The sequence below is a fragment of the Vanacampus margaritifer genome, chromosome 15 (genome assembly GCF_051991255.1).
Source record: "Vanacampus margaritifer isolate UIUO_Vmar chromosome 15, RoL_Vmar_1.0, whole genome shotgun sequence".
Lineage (NCBI taxonomy): Eukaryota > Metazoa > Chordata > Actinopteri > Syngnathiformes > Syngnathidae > Vanacampus > Vanacampus margaritifer.
Window position 1 is genome coordinate 21,878,702 of NC_135446.1, and position 14,655 is coordinate 21,893,356.

General features: G+C 46.0%; 1 protein-coding gene across 4 annotated transcripts in view; it reads right to left on the minus strand.

Annotated features, from left to right (window-relative positions):
- LOC144035201 (uncharacterized) overlaps positions 1–14,655 on the minus strand; it is a 56,079-nt gene that overhangs the window by 3,803 nt on the left and 37,621 nt on the right. For 2 of the 4 annotated variants that reach the window (XM_077544721.1, XM_077544722.1), the window contains 15 exons: positions 5,495–5,697; positions 5,302–5,406; positions 5,125–5,220; positions 4,938–5,048; positions 4,655–4,826; positions 3,324–3,711; positions 3,186–3,253; positions 2,844–3,087; positions 2,577–2,752; positions 2,138–2,360; positions 1,926–2,074; positions 1,645–1,736; positions 553–710; positions 312–463; positions 7–244 (listed from right to left, as the gene is read on the minus strand). In XM_077544721.1, the coding sequence (XP_077400847.1) occupies positions 7–244; positions 312–463; positions 553–710; positions 1,645–1,736; positions 1,926–2,074; positions 2,138–2,360; positions 2,577–2,752; positions 2,844–3,087; positions 3,186–3,253; positions 3,324–3,711; positions 4,655–4,826; positions 4,938–5,048; positions 5,125–5,220; positions 5,302–5,406; positions 5,495–5,632 (2,510 nt within the window). In that variant the 5' untranslated portion in view covers positions 5,633–5,697. Of the gene's footprint in view, positions 1–6; positions 245–311; positions 464–552; positions 711–1,644; positions 1,737–1,925; positions 2,075–2,137; positions 2,361–2,576; positions 2,753–2,843; positions 3,088–3,185; positions 3,254–3,323; positions 3,712–4,654; positions 4,827–4,937; positions 5,049–5,124; positions 5,221–5,301; positions 5,407–5,494; positions 5,698–6,837; positions 7,162–14,655 lie in introns of those variants that run through there. The other 2 variants (XM_077544720.1, XM_077544719.1) reach the window with 2 other exon arrangements.

The following is a 14,655-nucleotide window of genomic DNA, read 5'->3' on the forward strand; positions in this document are numbered from 1 at the left end:
ACTCACTTCCTGTCCTGGTATCCTTTGAGGAAGTTCCTCTTCAGCGTCTTGACTTTGTCGTGGCACTGCTCTGGCGTTTTGCCGTAGCCGAGGCGGTGCAGCCTCCCGGAAATGTCGGCGTACACGTGCCCGTTGGGGACGAACCCGGTGATGGAGCGCTGCACTTCCTCGTCTCCCCAGATGTCGATCAGCGCCGACGTCTCCTCCTCCGACCACGAGCTGACCGACACGCCCGCTTCGCCCTCTGACGGAGGCCGACAGACGTTTTGCTTTCCGCATGGACGCCGTCAAATTCTGCTCCCGATCTTTACCTGTTTCGGTCACCGAGTCGCTGTTGGAGTCTTCGGAAATTTCAATGGTGTCCGCGACGACGACGGCGGCGGTGGAGGTGGACGGACGCTTGTCTAAGATTTGTTCCATCAAATCAAAGAATTTGAAATGGATCTTATCCGTGCCGGATGCGCTGCGGGCAGACATGGATAGATTTCAAGGGGCTGCTGGGAAAGCCGGCCCCTCCCGCCCCTCCCGCCGCGTCTTTGGCCTTCGTTTCACCTCATGCTGTCCCGACACTGCCAATAGCTGGTCTTGAGCCGCTTGATTCTGGTGTGGCACTGCTCGGCGGTGCGGACGAAGCCGTGGACCGACAGCTTTTCCGATATTTCGCTGAAAATGTGAACGTTGGGCGGGAAGCCTTTCGTGTTCTGCTGGATCTGAAGACAAATCAAAGGTCAAGCGTGAATAACACGTCAATGCACGCCTCAATGTCAAATTGTGTGGGAATCAAATAGGAGTCCAAAGCAGGGCTGTCAAATGATCAAAAAATTCATTAAAAATCTTTGAATTTCATATTATTAAAAAAAATTGCCCACACTTGTTATGTATTAATTCTTTCTAAATTTATTGTTATCCAAATTACAATTTGTACACACCACAATTGCAAAAAAAAGATTAGTAATGCTAATTTTGCCCTTTTTTAAATGTTAAAATAACTCATTTAATAAATGTTGTTTTATTTTAAAAGGGACTTGCATAATTAGTGTTTCAAAGAATTGTATTTGTCTTAATATTTTGTGATGTGTTTACACTGTACCCAAAAATGAAGAAGAAATAATTGTTTGAATAATGCTAATTTCAATTATTGCCAAAAAGAATCTTGATTATTATTTTTTTTATAATGGAGCAGCTGTGACCTTTAACGTAACCATCCGCTGCGTTGTGGAATTTTCATTAGTTAGGCGAGATCAATAAAACAAATTGTCTTTTGGCTTTTTGTTTTTGAATATTTGAAGCTCCGAATATGCACAAGTCTTACAAAGCAGTCCATACAAGACATCGTGGGAAGATTGTTATGCATCCTGGTTAGGTTTAGGAAGGAGAGCAGTCGAAAAACAAAGGAGGTGCTTCTTCTTCTTCTTGTGTTTTGCGCAGGCTTCTTATCTGTCAAGGTCAAACTGCTGCAACTTCATGTACAAGAAGCAAAATGCCGCCCTTCACAATCTAGTATCAACGTGTTGTGCTCATACGTGATAAATAATGATTTTCCATAACAGCTGTCAAGCTAAAGGATCATCTGCGGTCAAAATGAATCGTGTCTGTCAATGCATAATTCATGCGATCAATCAACGAGTCGGCGCTTGAAGTTACCTGCGATTCTCCCCAGAGCTCCAGCAGGATGACGGTCTCTTTGTCCGCCCAGGGGACTTTCTTCCTGTCATCCTGGAGGCTGACGAAAGACACTGAGGACACACAAGAGAAGGACATCAGCGCCCTCTAGTGGTATGGGAAATAATCACTCAATGAAATGTTCAAAATGTTCCAATGTGAATTAGGACTTTAAGCACATGTAAAATGTTGGCACGGTTTTGTTTCCAAACCTTTATTTAGGGAGAATTTGGAATGTTTTGTTGGAGCGTATTTATTCGTACCGACATCCTGAATGGAGCACGAGGGCGAGTCATTGTCGTCGGTCTCCGCTGACGTCTCGTTGAGTTGCGGCGTCGCTCGGTGTTCTTTCAATAAGAAGCTGGCCAGCTCCTTGTAATACTTGCACTGAACTTGCTCCAGGCCTTTCGTGCTGCCGAAGAAGAAACGAAGTCCGTCAAGAAGCCCAAAAACAAGAGGCCTCTTTTCCTCCTACTTGTTTTCGTAGCACTGCCGGAAACTGGACTTGAGCCTTTTCAGCCTGGTCTGGCACTGCTCCGGCGTCCTGGAGAAGCCCTGCGTGCTCATCTTGGTGGAGATGATGGGGAACATGTGCATGGTTCGGTTTGTTCCTCGCACCTCCTGCTGCATCTTCTCTTGGCCCCACGTGGCGATGAGGGCCAACGTCTCCGGCTCCGTCCACGGCACATTTCGAGTTCCTTTAAACACGACCACATTCATTTTCATCTTACTGGCCGGCAGAGGTGGCAAGTACAGGTCCAGAAAGTCCAAACCCTTAAGCCCCCCTTAGCCCCTGACGCTAGCTAGCTAGCTAGCATCAATGGCTAAGGACCTGGATTTGCCACCTGTGCTGGCCATTGCTCATCGTATGTGTGTGTGTTTTTATTTGGGTGACAAAATGGTGGCCATCGTACCCATTTCCTGACTGGCCTGTCCCACAATCTGCAACTCGTCCTCGCCGTCCCGGGACTCGTCGTCGTCGATAACCTCGTCAACGTCGTAGGTCAAGTCGGGCGCGGCGGACGAGGCCGGCGAGCCCAGCACCCGCTTCATGTGCTCGTAAAACGTGTGTTCCACTCGGGACGTGCCTCTGAGGAAGACGGCGCTTCAGTTGCGGTGAGAAGGAACACAAAGCCCGGACGGGCGGGCGGGCGAGCGAGCGGCAGGAAGACCGGACTAACTTATTCTGCCGGAAGCCTTTCTTGAGGCGCTTGATGCGCGTCTGGCACTGCTCCACCGTCCTCTTGAAGCCCCTCTCGGCCATTTTGTGGGCGATCTGGACGTAAATGTGGCGGTTCTTCAGGCAGCCTTTCAAGGCCCGCTGCACGCCGTCGTTCCCCCAAATGTCCAGCAGGTTGAGCGTCTCCTCCTCCGTCCACGGCAGCTTGGCGTCGCTGGTGGAAGCCACGGGACTTTCGTGAGCATCTACGCATCACGAGACAAATGCATCGTTAGAGCGTTTGAGCACAAATTCAGCGGCCAAACATTTCCCTCACAAAAATAAGTGAGCCCAAAACACAAACCTGTGTAATCCCCCCATATGGAGATTAGGGGCGATTCACCAGAATTCTCACCATCCATTGAGGACTCCCTGCAAAGGTCAAAAGACACCAATGTATGATTGCACGCGCAGCAATGTGGACAGCAAAAGGTTCCCTTACAAGAATGAGGTCACTTCCATCCGCTGCTTTGCGGGCGTGTCCACGCCACCACTCAGCCTCCTCTTCCGGAGCACCCGCCCCCCTCTGATGCTTTGTCGGAGCTCACCGACCGCCGGGACGTCGCCGTGGGGCTCGGGCTCGTTGGACGTAGTAAGGTCTATGGTTTCATCGCAGGAATTTCGGGCCTCGTGAGAAAATTCCCGCGGCCTCCTGCTGGCCGCCTCCGGGGCGCCGGTGTCGGCGGGCGCGTCGGGGCGGGCGCGCTGCTCCGAGGGCCTTGCGTCTCTGTGAGCGGGCAGGTAGGAGGTAGCGTCCGTGGCGGCTTTGGTCCCGGGGGGGAGGGACATGGAGGTGAGGATGCAGTCGTCCATGGGCAAAAGCCTCGGATCTGCACGAGGACACGAAGGCGCACACGAATGATCAACACGCCACCAGAAGGCCCAAAAAAAAGATGTCAAATTCAAGAAAGAACTTGTAGCCAAGTACCAAAATGGCGTCGAAATGCCGTCTTTCATAAACCACCAAAAGGCTTCAACAAAGATCAAAGTGATGCCGGATTTTTTGAACCATTTCTACAGCTGCCTGTTCATGTTCATTGAACGGCGTTTTCCATCTTAAACGAGTTCTTTTCCATACAAGGTCATTTTCTTCATATTTGAGGCGGTCTGGATTGCATTGACACTATTTCCATTAGTCACACTTTTTGGAATGGACTCGTCTCAAAAACGGTACTTCTAACTGGTGTTCAGTTTTCTGCCATTTTTAAACGTAGTCTCAGTTTTAGTCCCGTGTCAATCACGCTTGTTAGTTATCATCATAGTTAGTCATCCTCATCCAGTTTTTATTTAGTCCATTAGTTGACTCTAAATCCAACATTTTAGTCTTTAATTTAGTCCAAGAAAACATGATTTGATTTGTTAGGGTTAGTTAGTTGGTTTTAATCTAGTCTTTGTTGACAAAATAATTTTTGTTTAGTAAGTAAGCACAACTCCTTTAAGGATGTCACAATAACAACAACAAGCTTAACTAACTAAAACATACTGCGGCAGTCAATCCCTCCCATAAATCATCCCAGCATGATTTTCACCCAGTTCAGCCAAACAAAGCAAAGTGAACGACGTAGACTTTGATACTTTGCACCGCTGAGCCAATAGGAGTGCATCATTATGTAGAAAAATAATATATTGTGCGTCCCCCAATATGAGCATTTTTTCCCCCATTTACAGTATTGTGAGCTATTTTAAATATCGCCACTACCCACACAATAGTGTGCTAATTCTCGTGGTATTGGTAACGCTTCCCTACCGTTTGGTTTTTGAAAGTGCGCTCACCTTTCTCCTCAAAATGGCCAAGGTTTCTGTGGTGTTCAAGTAGAGCTTTCATGTCCGCTGGTGGGAAGAAGGATTGTAAACAGTCGCTGAGGAAGGCCGGAGCGTCTCCGAGCAAAGCTGCCAGCTGAGGGGAGAGGGGACAATCGCACGTCCTCAACATACTGAGGACAACCTGCACATGTACAAAAATCACCACCACAACGAAGGGCCTGCCATAGAAAACATAGACTGACGAGCGCAACATTAAGAACACCCGCGCAGTGTTGATGCTGAAACAAAGCACCTGCGTGAAGTCGGGCACCGGGAGCAGCTCCTCCAGTCGGGATATGAACTCCCACACCAGCATCTCCAGCGCCGCGTGATATTTTGGCCCAAAATACACAGGAAAGATCTCCTGGGATCAAACAGAGAAAATGGCGTCCGTGCTCAACAAATTCCAGGAGGCAGAAGACAAGAGCGCAAGGACTCACCTCAAAAAAGTACTTCCTCTCCAGCGGATCCTCCAGCAAGGAGTGCACCAGCTCCACAAAATTCACCTCCGACTCCTCCACCAGGTCGATTGTACTCTTTTGTCAACACACAACACAAATCCCGTTGAGGCGGGCTGGAAACTAAAGCAATGCTTTTCTCGACCGTGCTTTATTCACATGGTGATCCTTGGCTGTGCTGACGGGAGCTTTGATTCTGTCCAGATGGGGCTGCACGGTCCGCAGGTCCGCCGGCTGCTCACCTCGACACAACTCTAGAACCAGCTGAACCCACACACCCGCAAAACCCACCCGAGCATTTTCAATTGGCTGCGTTTGAAAGGAAAGTGCCGAGAGAGGTTTTATTACTGACCCTGGCCCGGAGTCCCAGCGTGAGCTGAGCCCTCTGGCTGTAGCTCATGAGCTCGGGGACCAGCTCCGTCACCATGGTAACAAACTCCTCCAGCATGCCGTAGTGGTCCACCAGTCCCTGCTGTACCACACGCCACATCGCAGCCGACAGCAGCTGCAAGGGCGGGGCCAGGAGGCGGAGGTAATGCACAGGGAGGTCGTTCGCTGGAATAGACGACCAGAAAGAAAACAAATCTGTCATTGGTTTATGGACCTCGCACAATCTTGGTCTTTTTCTTTTATTTTTTTTAGATAAAAACAAAACTATAATGTGCCGCTGTTGCTGTCTTGTTTACTGACAGAGCAGAAGAGAGTTTGACATTGATACTCGTGGTAGGCAAAGAATCACAGTTCAGCTGTAGTTAACTTTTCAGTATATTTAACTGTTGTACAATTTTCATTTGACTTTACAACACATTTGAATGGAATCATAATTCAAATCGCTTGCTTTATCATTGTCCCTGTAACTGTAAGGATGTTAAAACTGTACCTACTGCATTACTATGTGCACTCATTGACATACAATGAGTGTTTTTGAAAAATGTTTCACTTCACAGTTATTTTAGCACTAGCAGGATATTTGTATTTTATCCCTCAGTGAAATTTTGCATAAATGGATGGATGTCTTGCAACCTTCAGCTGAGCAATCATTAATGTGGTTTTGACGTCGTGTCAATGTCCATCCTCGTTGCCAGAAGATGATGTTTAGTTTTTGCACCTGATTTAGTTCTCAATTTAAAGTGTGCAATAAAGTGAGTTGAGTTTGAAATATTGTAATTGAATTTGATGACAACATGGGAGGAGCTTATTTGCTGTATCAAAACAAAACATCGCCTCACACACATGGAGAGGCAATTTAGTCTTTCATCCCGTCTTCATGACTCATTTAAACAGTTTTTTTTTTTTTTACTCCTCTATTAGCATCCTAGCTAGCGAGCACAATAATTCATCCGCACCCGCCTCACCCACAGGCCCTCGCGCATTGGCTCACATGGATACAACATCCATCCTATAATATGTTGTCGGCAGCTCAAGGGTCAGCTGATCAGATAGATAATAGTGGCCACCAGAGCAGCACGATGATGCTAAACTGCAACGGCTCACATGCTAATTCGTGATGTGCATTAGCAAGCACACACACACACATACACACACACACACGCGCGCGCACAAGGCGGAACGTGAACGCATCGTGGTCGTCACCTAGTTACCCGCGAGCTCTATGACGGCTGACAAAGCTAACACATGAAACAGTTTTGTTGGCTTTTCTGTTTCTCCCCCCCGGTAACATGAAAGACGACGCACCTCGAATGCTGCCATTTTCAGCTCCTCGTTTTATTTCCATTTAGCAGCTGACTGACAAAACCCGAGCAGACCCCACCACTCGGGCTGGGAGTACGTCGAGAGGGGGCACAAAAAAGCGTGATAATAACCGCCGAACTCTGCCAGCTCGCTTCGTTAGCTCCCTTTGGTAGCCGGTAGCCGCTCCGGGCTCTTGTTTTTAGCCTGGCAAAAAGGGGGGAGGAGAGGCGGAACGGAACAATGGTCGCTGGTCTCATCCGCCTCAGTCCAGATCACAGCAAACCCCCTTTCCTGGTTGGCTAACGAAGACCGGAACGAACCCGTTGTAGCGGCTTTATGACGCTAGATGGCGATATTGCATTTACTTTCACTTCCGGTCTGTGCCGACGTCAAACCTGACCTCGGGCGGATTTAGAACAAAACGTTTAAAAACAAAAAGTGTAACGAAAAAAACAGTATTACATGTATACACGTTTACATTCATTTTGATGTTTGAAAATCTGCTTGATGAAGCAAAGTGGTGACATATACACTTCCGGTTTGTTGTGCTGGGCAGGCGTCACACTTGACCTCAACGTATTTAAAAAACAACGATACATTTCATTTACACCTTTTGAGTTGATTTCATTTGTGCTCATATTTAAAACGTGCTATATGACGTAGGTGGTGACATCTCTTTTGCACTCTGTAAAGTTCTGATGGGAACTTTCGCCGGTTCTTTGGTCTGTAATGCTCGCTATATTAAATGAATGTAACCCTAAAATACTGTTGTGCTTTCGGAGGCTGGGGAAAGGCGGCTTTGAGCTTCTGACGTAATGCAGCATAACTTTTAACTTAATACAATATTTATGTAGACTGCTCACCCTTCTGTACATGTATTGTCCCTAAAGTTTGTAGTTTTCAATACAGTTTGGAAAAAATGACTGATAATAATGATTATGATATTCACACACATTAAGTTTGTCTCCGCCAAACCCCAAGTGCTTCAAATATAAAAATAAAAAGGATGGAGCTAAATACAACATTTATAAACTTTTCATTTTTATTCAAATGTTTATTTAATCCCTACTATTGATATAAAATCGTTCTTAAGAAGTACCAGTCATTGTTAATAATAATAGCAGCCTATTATTGCCATTTGCCAAAATGTAGTGTATTCAATATTTTAAAACGAGAGAAAACATTTCCTCCTCTTCACCACCAGAGGGAGACATACACCGATTAAAAAAATATCAATGCCCAACTCGAACTGTGAACAAACATTGTTGCGAGTCCAGTGAATTTGGTACAGGTCAAACCTCCCATGAAACGCACAAGTACAATGCTTTCCTAATTAGCAGCAGCTCAGACTCAGAGTGACTGTTTCCACCGACAGATTGGCTGAGCCCTTCGAGCAGATTGCGGGAAATCACCTAATTAAGACGTGCGCGCGAGCGCGCAAAAATTGCAGCTTTTGAATGATGGTTATTTGGCTTTTGTTGTGTAATTATAGCAAAGGAGGAAGGATGGGAGAGAGCGTTAGAGAGGATTAGTGCAGATCAAATGTTCTGTTCAACCTCAATTAACTGCCCAGCGTGTTGAAATGTGTTCTACATTACCTCGATAAATAATTCAGTTTGCAAGCACCCCTTTTTGCAGCAGATGAGAAAGTCATGTTTGGGGCTGGAAATAAAAGTCTGCAGAAAAGATTTTCCCACGTTGGGTGTTGAAAGAAGAATACTTTCACCAAGTAAACATTTAGCGCGTTCATTTTGAGTTAATTTGAAGTTCCTTTAACACATCCACGTCAAAATTCACAGTAATAAATATAATAATAATAATGCATATATTTGTGGAGAGTGGGGTCAAATTGTATTTTACAATTTGAAAAATGTTACTTCATAGCTAGCTCTTAATATGAAAAGAAAAATGCACTGAGCTGCCACCAATGTCTTACTAATGCAATTATGCCATCTAGTGGCAGAAAAATGACCTCAACACAAATCAATGCAACACTGCAGTACAATTTTATGAATTATTTTGAAATTACTGTATCAATGGCTAAAAGATGCGACCATATTTCTATTAGTTAAAAAAAAATGACTTTTATTTTAAGAGTATGAAAACATATTTTATTGTACATTTAGAACAAATATAAAAAAATGCAATTAACTCATTGACTGGCAGTCATTTTGACTGAAGAAACCCCCTTTGCTCCCGGCTGTCTTACTGGATTTTGACTGATTTTGCAAGGCCCACAGAATATTCTGTTCTATTGCTATAAAAACATGGAAGCTACCAAAAGAAAGATTCAAGTCTCGTCTTTCATCAGAAAAAAAAAAATATTTGTATCTGTTTCCGTTTTGCAACAATTAGCATTCGAATATAGCCAAGTTTCATCATTATTCACAAATCTATTTAGAACTGTGGGCAAGTCGGCTTGTTTGCAACATGACCCCGCCAGATCTCTTATACTCTGCTGCCACCTGCTGGCCGTTTCTGTAATAACTACTATTGCTTTGAACGTTGACCTCTTCCGGCCAGAGGCTGCATCAAACCTTCAGTATGCTCTATAGCATAAAAAAACAAACAAACGTATAAATAGGTTTTTGGGAGCATGGCAACATTTAAAATAGAATGCGAGTTAATCATGAGTTAACTATTGAAGTCATGCAATTAATTAGGATGAACATACTCTATTGTTGTTTGGGTTTTTGTTGAAATCTATTCATTGTCGAACCCATTTTCCCCACCACTACCCCCCCCCCCCTATACACTAATGATCAGATTTCCCAAGGTGCCAGGCTACCTTTCACAACGCTGGCAAGGCGGGAGCACGTGATTTGCTCGTCCAGCGCGGACACGAGTGACACGGCGGCGCAGCCAAGTGGACGTTGTAATAACGCCAACCACGTGGCGGAGTTCGTTGACAGCACCAGCGCAAAGGTCAGTGACACGGACAGGCCGTCCTATCCCGGAGCGAGGCTAGCGGCCGGGTGGGCGGCTCCTTGGTATGTGTGAGCACCCGCGCGGGCTCACACTTGGCACAGGACAGTGGACAGGTGCGATGCTCAGCCAGCCAACGTCCCTTAACTTGCTCAAGTGCGTGCGTGCGCGCGGTAATGACTTTTTCACACGCGCGTGTGTTTGATTCGAGGCGGTTGTCGGGCGAAGGCGCTTGTCAGAACTTATCTGCCCATCTCATCTCATCATCGTCGCTCTGGCGGATTCCCTCGATGGCTCAACAGCCGCCGCCGCCGCCAATCGGGCCGTCAACGGCAGCACAAATCGATGCCAATCTCCTTTGCTTTTTATTTTTAGCTCAGCCCGCGGGGTCTTTGATAAGGATGCTGTGGCTGGCTGGAACCCGCCCCCCCCCTTAACCTGCCTGAAATGAACAGGAGCCCTTGCAACCTGGTTCTCCGGGCCTGTTGATGAGAGCTGATAAGAGACGAGATGGAGCTAAAAGCCGTCTGCTCCGAGGGGGCTTTTATGGCGGAGATTGATGAGCGGACGCCATTACTTGCGCTATCAGGCCGACAACTTGTCGTATTGTTTAGGCCCAGCTGTGATTGCAACTTTTCAACTTTTATCTTCAAATGTAGTCACGTCTCATGTCGTCGGAACAAAATTGGTTGTTTTATTTATTTTTTCATTTGTGTTGGAGTTATTTGTCACAGTATCGAATGAATAACGTGACGTGAACATCAAGCTAACAGCTGCACCATTTGGATTGGCTCGCACGGACGGCGCTTCATTCCATCGATTTCCACAATCACATTTCATAAAGTTTGACTGGCATAGGATGGACGGATGGACGGATGGACGGATGGATGATCCTCACCCTCCAAAAACGGTTCGCACACTGAAGGGAAGACACAAGCTGATAGGCGTCGACGCAGGACGAAAGTCGGGACCCTTTGGTGGCGCGTGCTTGATGTGGAAATAATAATAATAATTCACATTTTAAACTCCACAAAGCATCTTTAAAAGGGAAGTGAACATTAAACATTTCTAGACAATATGTGACCTCACGAGTCCAATCCAGCCAGCATCCATCTCAGGGGCGGCCATTTTGCCACTTGCTGTCGACATAACGACCAATCATAGCTCAGTTTCAGACAACATTTGAGCTGTGATTGGTCGTTGCCTGAGCAACTGTGACCAGTGGCAAAATGGCCGCCCTATGAGATGGATAAAAATGGCAACGCAATATTAACCAGAATACCATATTTAGACTACTGGGCTGCATAGAACATATTATTATTATTATTATTATGGGGGTTGACTTCCACTTTAAGGCGAAACATTATATTGCACTATATGGATCTTTCTTTAAAATGATCTGTCATTGTTTTGGGCAAATTTTATGTATCACAAGTTGCCTACTAATGGAATCGTTGTCAGTGAGTTGGAGTTCTCGTGCCGGATTTCTAAGTTGTGTACAGTTTCTACATATTCCTTATCCTGTCAACAAGTTGCAGTTTCAGTTTGTTGACCACAATTGACCTTGGTGTGGGGATCAAGCTAGCTTAGCACTTAGCATCAAGCTAGCTTAGCACTTAGCATCAATACCGCTAAGCTAGCTTGATGCTAAGTGTTAAGCTAGCTTAGCACTTAGCATCAAGCTAGCTTAACACTTAGCATCAAGCTAGCTTAGCACTTAGCATCAAGCTATCTTAGCACTTAGCATCAAGCTAGCTTAACACTTAGCATCAAGCTAGCTTAGCATCAAGCTAGCTTAGCACTTAGCATCCCCCTGGTAGGTCTCGCCAATATTCTGCTTCTTCCTTCTTGCCACTTTTCCAAATACTATGAATGTAAAACGACGACAAGACCAACGCGTCGCCACTCGTCTTCCCGACTGTGTTTTGACTGCGATACGGCGTCACATTTAATTGACTGCCCATCATTTCTTGGCCGCATGTTGTTTGGCGAGAGCAGAGTCCAATTTTCCCTCTAATTGGATGTTTTTGTGGATGCCGGATTAATCAGCCGCGGGGTTTTTAATGTTGTTTGGGCAGCTGAAAGGTAATACAGCCAAGCCATTAACATATCATTAAAGAGTCCTAAGCACTGTAATTGCAGGCAGGATGCTGACACTTCAGTCTCATTAAGTGGACACGGCGTGGCGGCGGCGGTGGCAGCTTTTTCTTTAGTGAGCTGTGGAACAAATGTGCGCAAGTCAGCACACGGCTGTCACAGCGGGACGTCTGTGGGTCACACGTGAGCCGGCAGAATGGCGGCAGCGCTTCAGGCCCGCAGACGTTGTGAAGCGAAATGTTGGTGGCTGGCGACTTAAAGCTTTTGTTTCTGGGAGGCAAACGTGCTTGACGCAGTCAGCGAGAGATTCGTTAATATTGCTGACAATGACATGTTTTAGTGTCATTGCACAGCGTGGAAAGAAAGTTATTATTCTGGTGGAAAAAAGGAAAAGCAACACTTCATCATATTGCCTAATTTTGCTGCACAAGGGGAAAATAAAATCAATATATTGATGACAAAAATGAGAGCTATCTAATTTAAAGGCAGAATTGATGCCAGATTGTGAAGATGTACGAGTGGTGGCAGAAAATATCAATATCGTAATGTATTGTTATCGATAAAGGATGACGACATCAAATATGCTGTAGCTCGGCAACCGCTTTGTCTTGCTCCGGAATAACAAAACATGCCGAGAACATTGCAGGAGAATTTGTGTTTTTGTGTGTGTTTTTTTTTGCGTGCTTCATGAGCAAAATACTTTCAGAAGTAAAAGGAGGAAGAAGGAAGGCCTTGTATTATTTGGTTACACTACAATGGTGATAATAGGAATAATATTATTATTATTGTTATCATTGTTATATTATTATTGCTGTCATGTAGAAGCCAAGTATATATATGATAAACTGTCATTTTTTGGGGGGATATTTTGATGTGAAATGGAGATAAAGTTTATACTGTACTTCTTCCTACTCCTTTTCCAACATGTCTTACCAAAGTCTTATTTGATATCTTTTTTTATGTTAAGTTTTGTTTCTTGTTTGCTTCAAATTGTTTGTTTTTTTTAAATCATATTTCCCAACTTTGATGAGCCGAGGCAAATACTGCAATAGATGTTCGCTATGTCGCTGCAAGTGTGTGAATGGAGACGCCAAATTCATACTTTTTAGACTGCAAACGTATTCAATGTGATGATATAATCGGAATGTTGGCCTCTTTATTATTTGTGAGGACTTTCGATGTCGGTGTGCATTTGTGCATGACGACGGCTCTCGTGTGCAGTCATCGGCGACGGCGACGGGTCTCGTCCGTGTCAATATTTGACCATCTTTGTGCTTTAATTACAGATTCTGTGCACTGGCCTAAATTTCGGGGATTAACCAATTATCGCTTGCGTGCCGACAAACACGAGGGTCTCTTTGCCTTCCGGTAATTGGAATGAGGAGCGAAGACTCAAAGGAGAGGCCGATCACTGAGAATTATTGAACAGAGGAGTTTGAAAAAAGAGAGCGAGGGCGTGTGGTCTGCTTGTGGATTTCCTCTGATTTCATCAGAGAGAGAAAAAAAAAAAAAAGGGCGGCGAGGGCGATTCCCCCGCAAACGTCGTCCAGCTGGCGTGTCGGTGAGCAAACAATCTTCTCGAGGCTTACGGCTTAACTTTGTCGGCGATCATGTAGTGCTGATTAAAAGCTTCTTTATTGTTTAATGAGGCAGAAGTCGATTTCGTGCCGCGATCAACGCGTCATCGCACCGACAGGCAGACCGAAATGCAGCTCGTCGTCGCCGTCTTAATAGCGTGGAATCAAACTTCCTGCGCGCGCTTCTGCCAATCAAAGCTGCCACGCACGGACAAGCAGCGGACCGCAGACGCACACGCCAGCGTTTGCGGGGGGGGGACGGCAAGTTTGAGTGACAAATGAAACAGGAGATCTGCAGCAGGTTGAATCGGCATCGTTCATGTTTTATTGAACAGCGCTGACATTACAAACGGCAACAAATGAAGCGGGAACACAAAAGAGCATTATTTATTACAGGCAAATCAAAGTGGAGCCTGCGGGGGGGGGGGGGGGGGGGGGGGTTGGGGGGGGGGCTGATACTGTACACAAACACATCACATTTGTCACATGAAAATTCAATTTCTCCGCTTGTGATTTCAAGTCGAGGGTCATGTGACCTGCCGCCAACGCAGCGGACGCTTTTGGACATTTTCAACATGGAAAGCCGCGTCACATCATAAGCGGCGAAGGCGCACGCAGCCGCACATTCGCAATCAATCTCCTTTTGGTGGCGTTTTGAAGGAAGACGCGCGCCTTCACTTCCAGGACGGCCCAGCGTTCCCGCCTTTAAATTTCCCATGGATCTCCCCCGCTAGTCCGGGACGGAAAGCACACCTCTCGGCTCTGCTTTGGAATTCTCTCAGAGGCGCATGAAAAAGAAACACCGCGTAGGAGCGGGAAGCAGAAAAATAAATGTAACCGATAATGCAAGCGAAAGAAACTTCCCGTCCCGCCCACTGAATATTAGATCACAACAACTCGCAGTGCTGAATAAATCATGAAACCCCAGCGGAGCGGAGCTATTGCGAAGTCTTCTTGAATATTAATCCAACCTTGCGTCGGCGCAAAAGTAATGTCACACAATCGGAAGCACGTGTCGAACCCGTGTAATATTCATGCATTCATAATTCAGCCTTTTGGTTTACGACAACATCACGTTTAGGCTTTATTCAGATTGGCCTCGGGGGGGGCGGGGGGTGGGGGGGGGGTGACACGAACAGACCGTTGACATTTAAAGCCGATCCCGTTGCGCCAAAGCGGACCCAACAGAATTGGGCTCATTTGAATTTGAGGCTTAATTGCT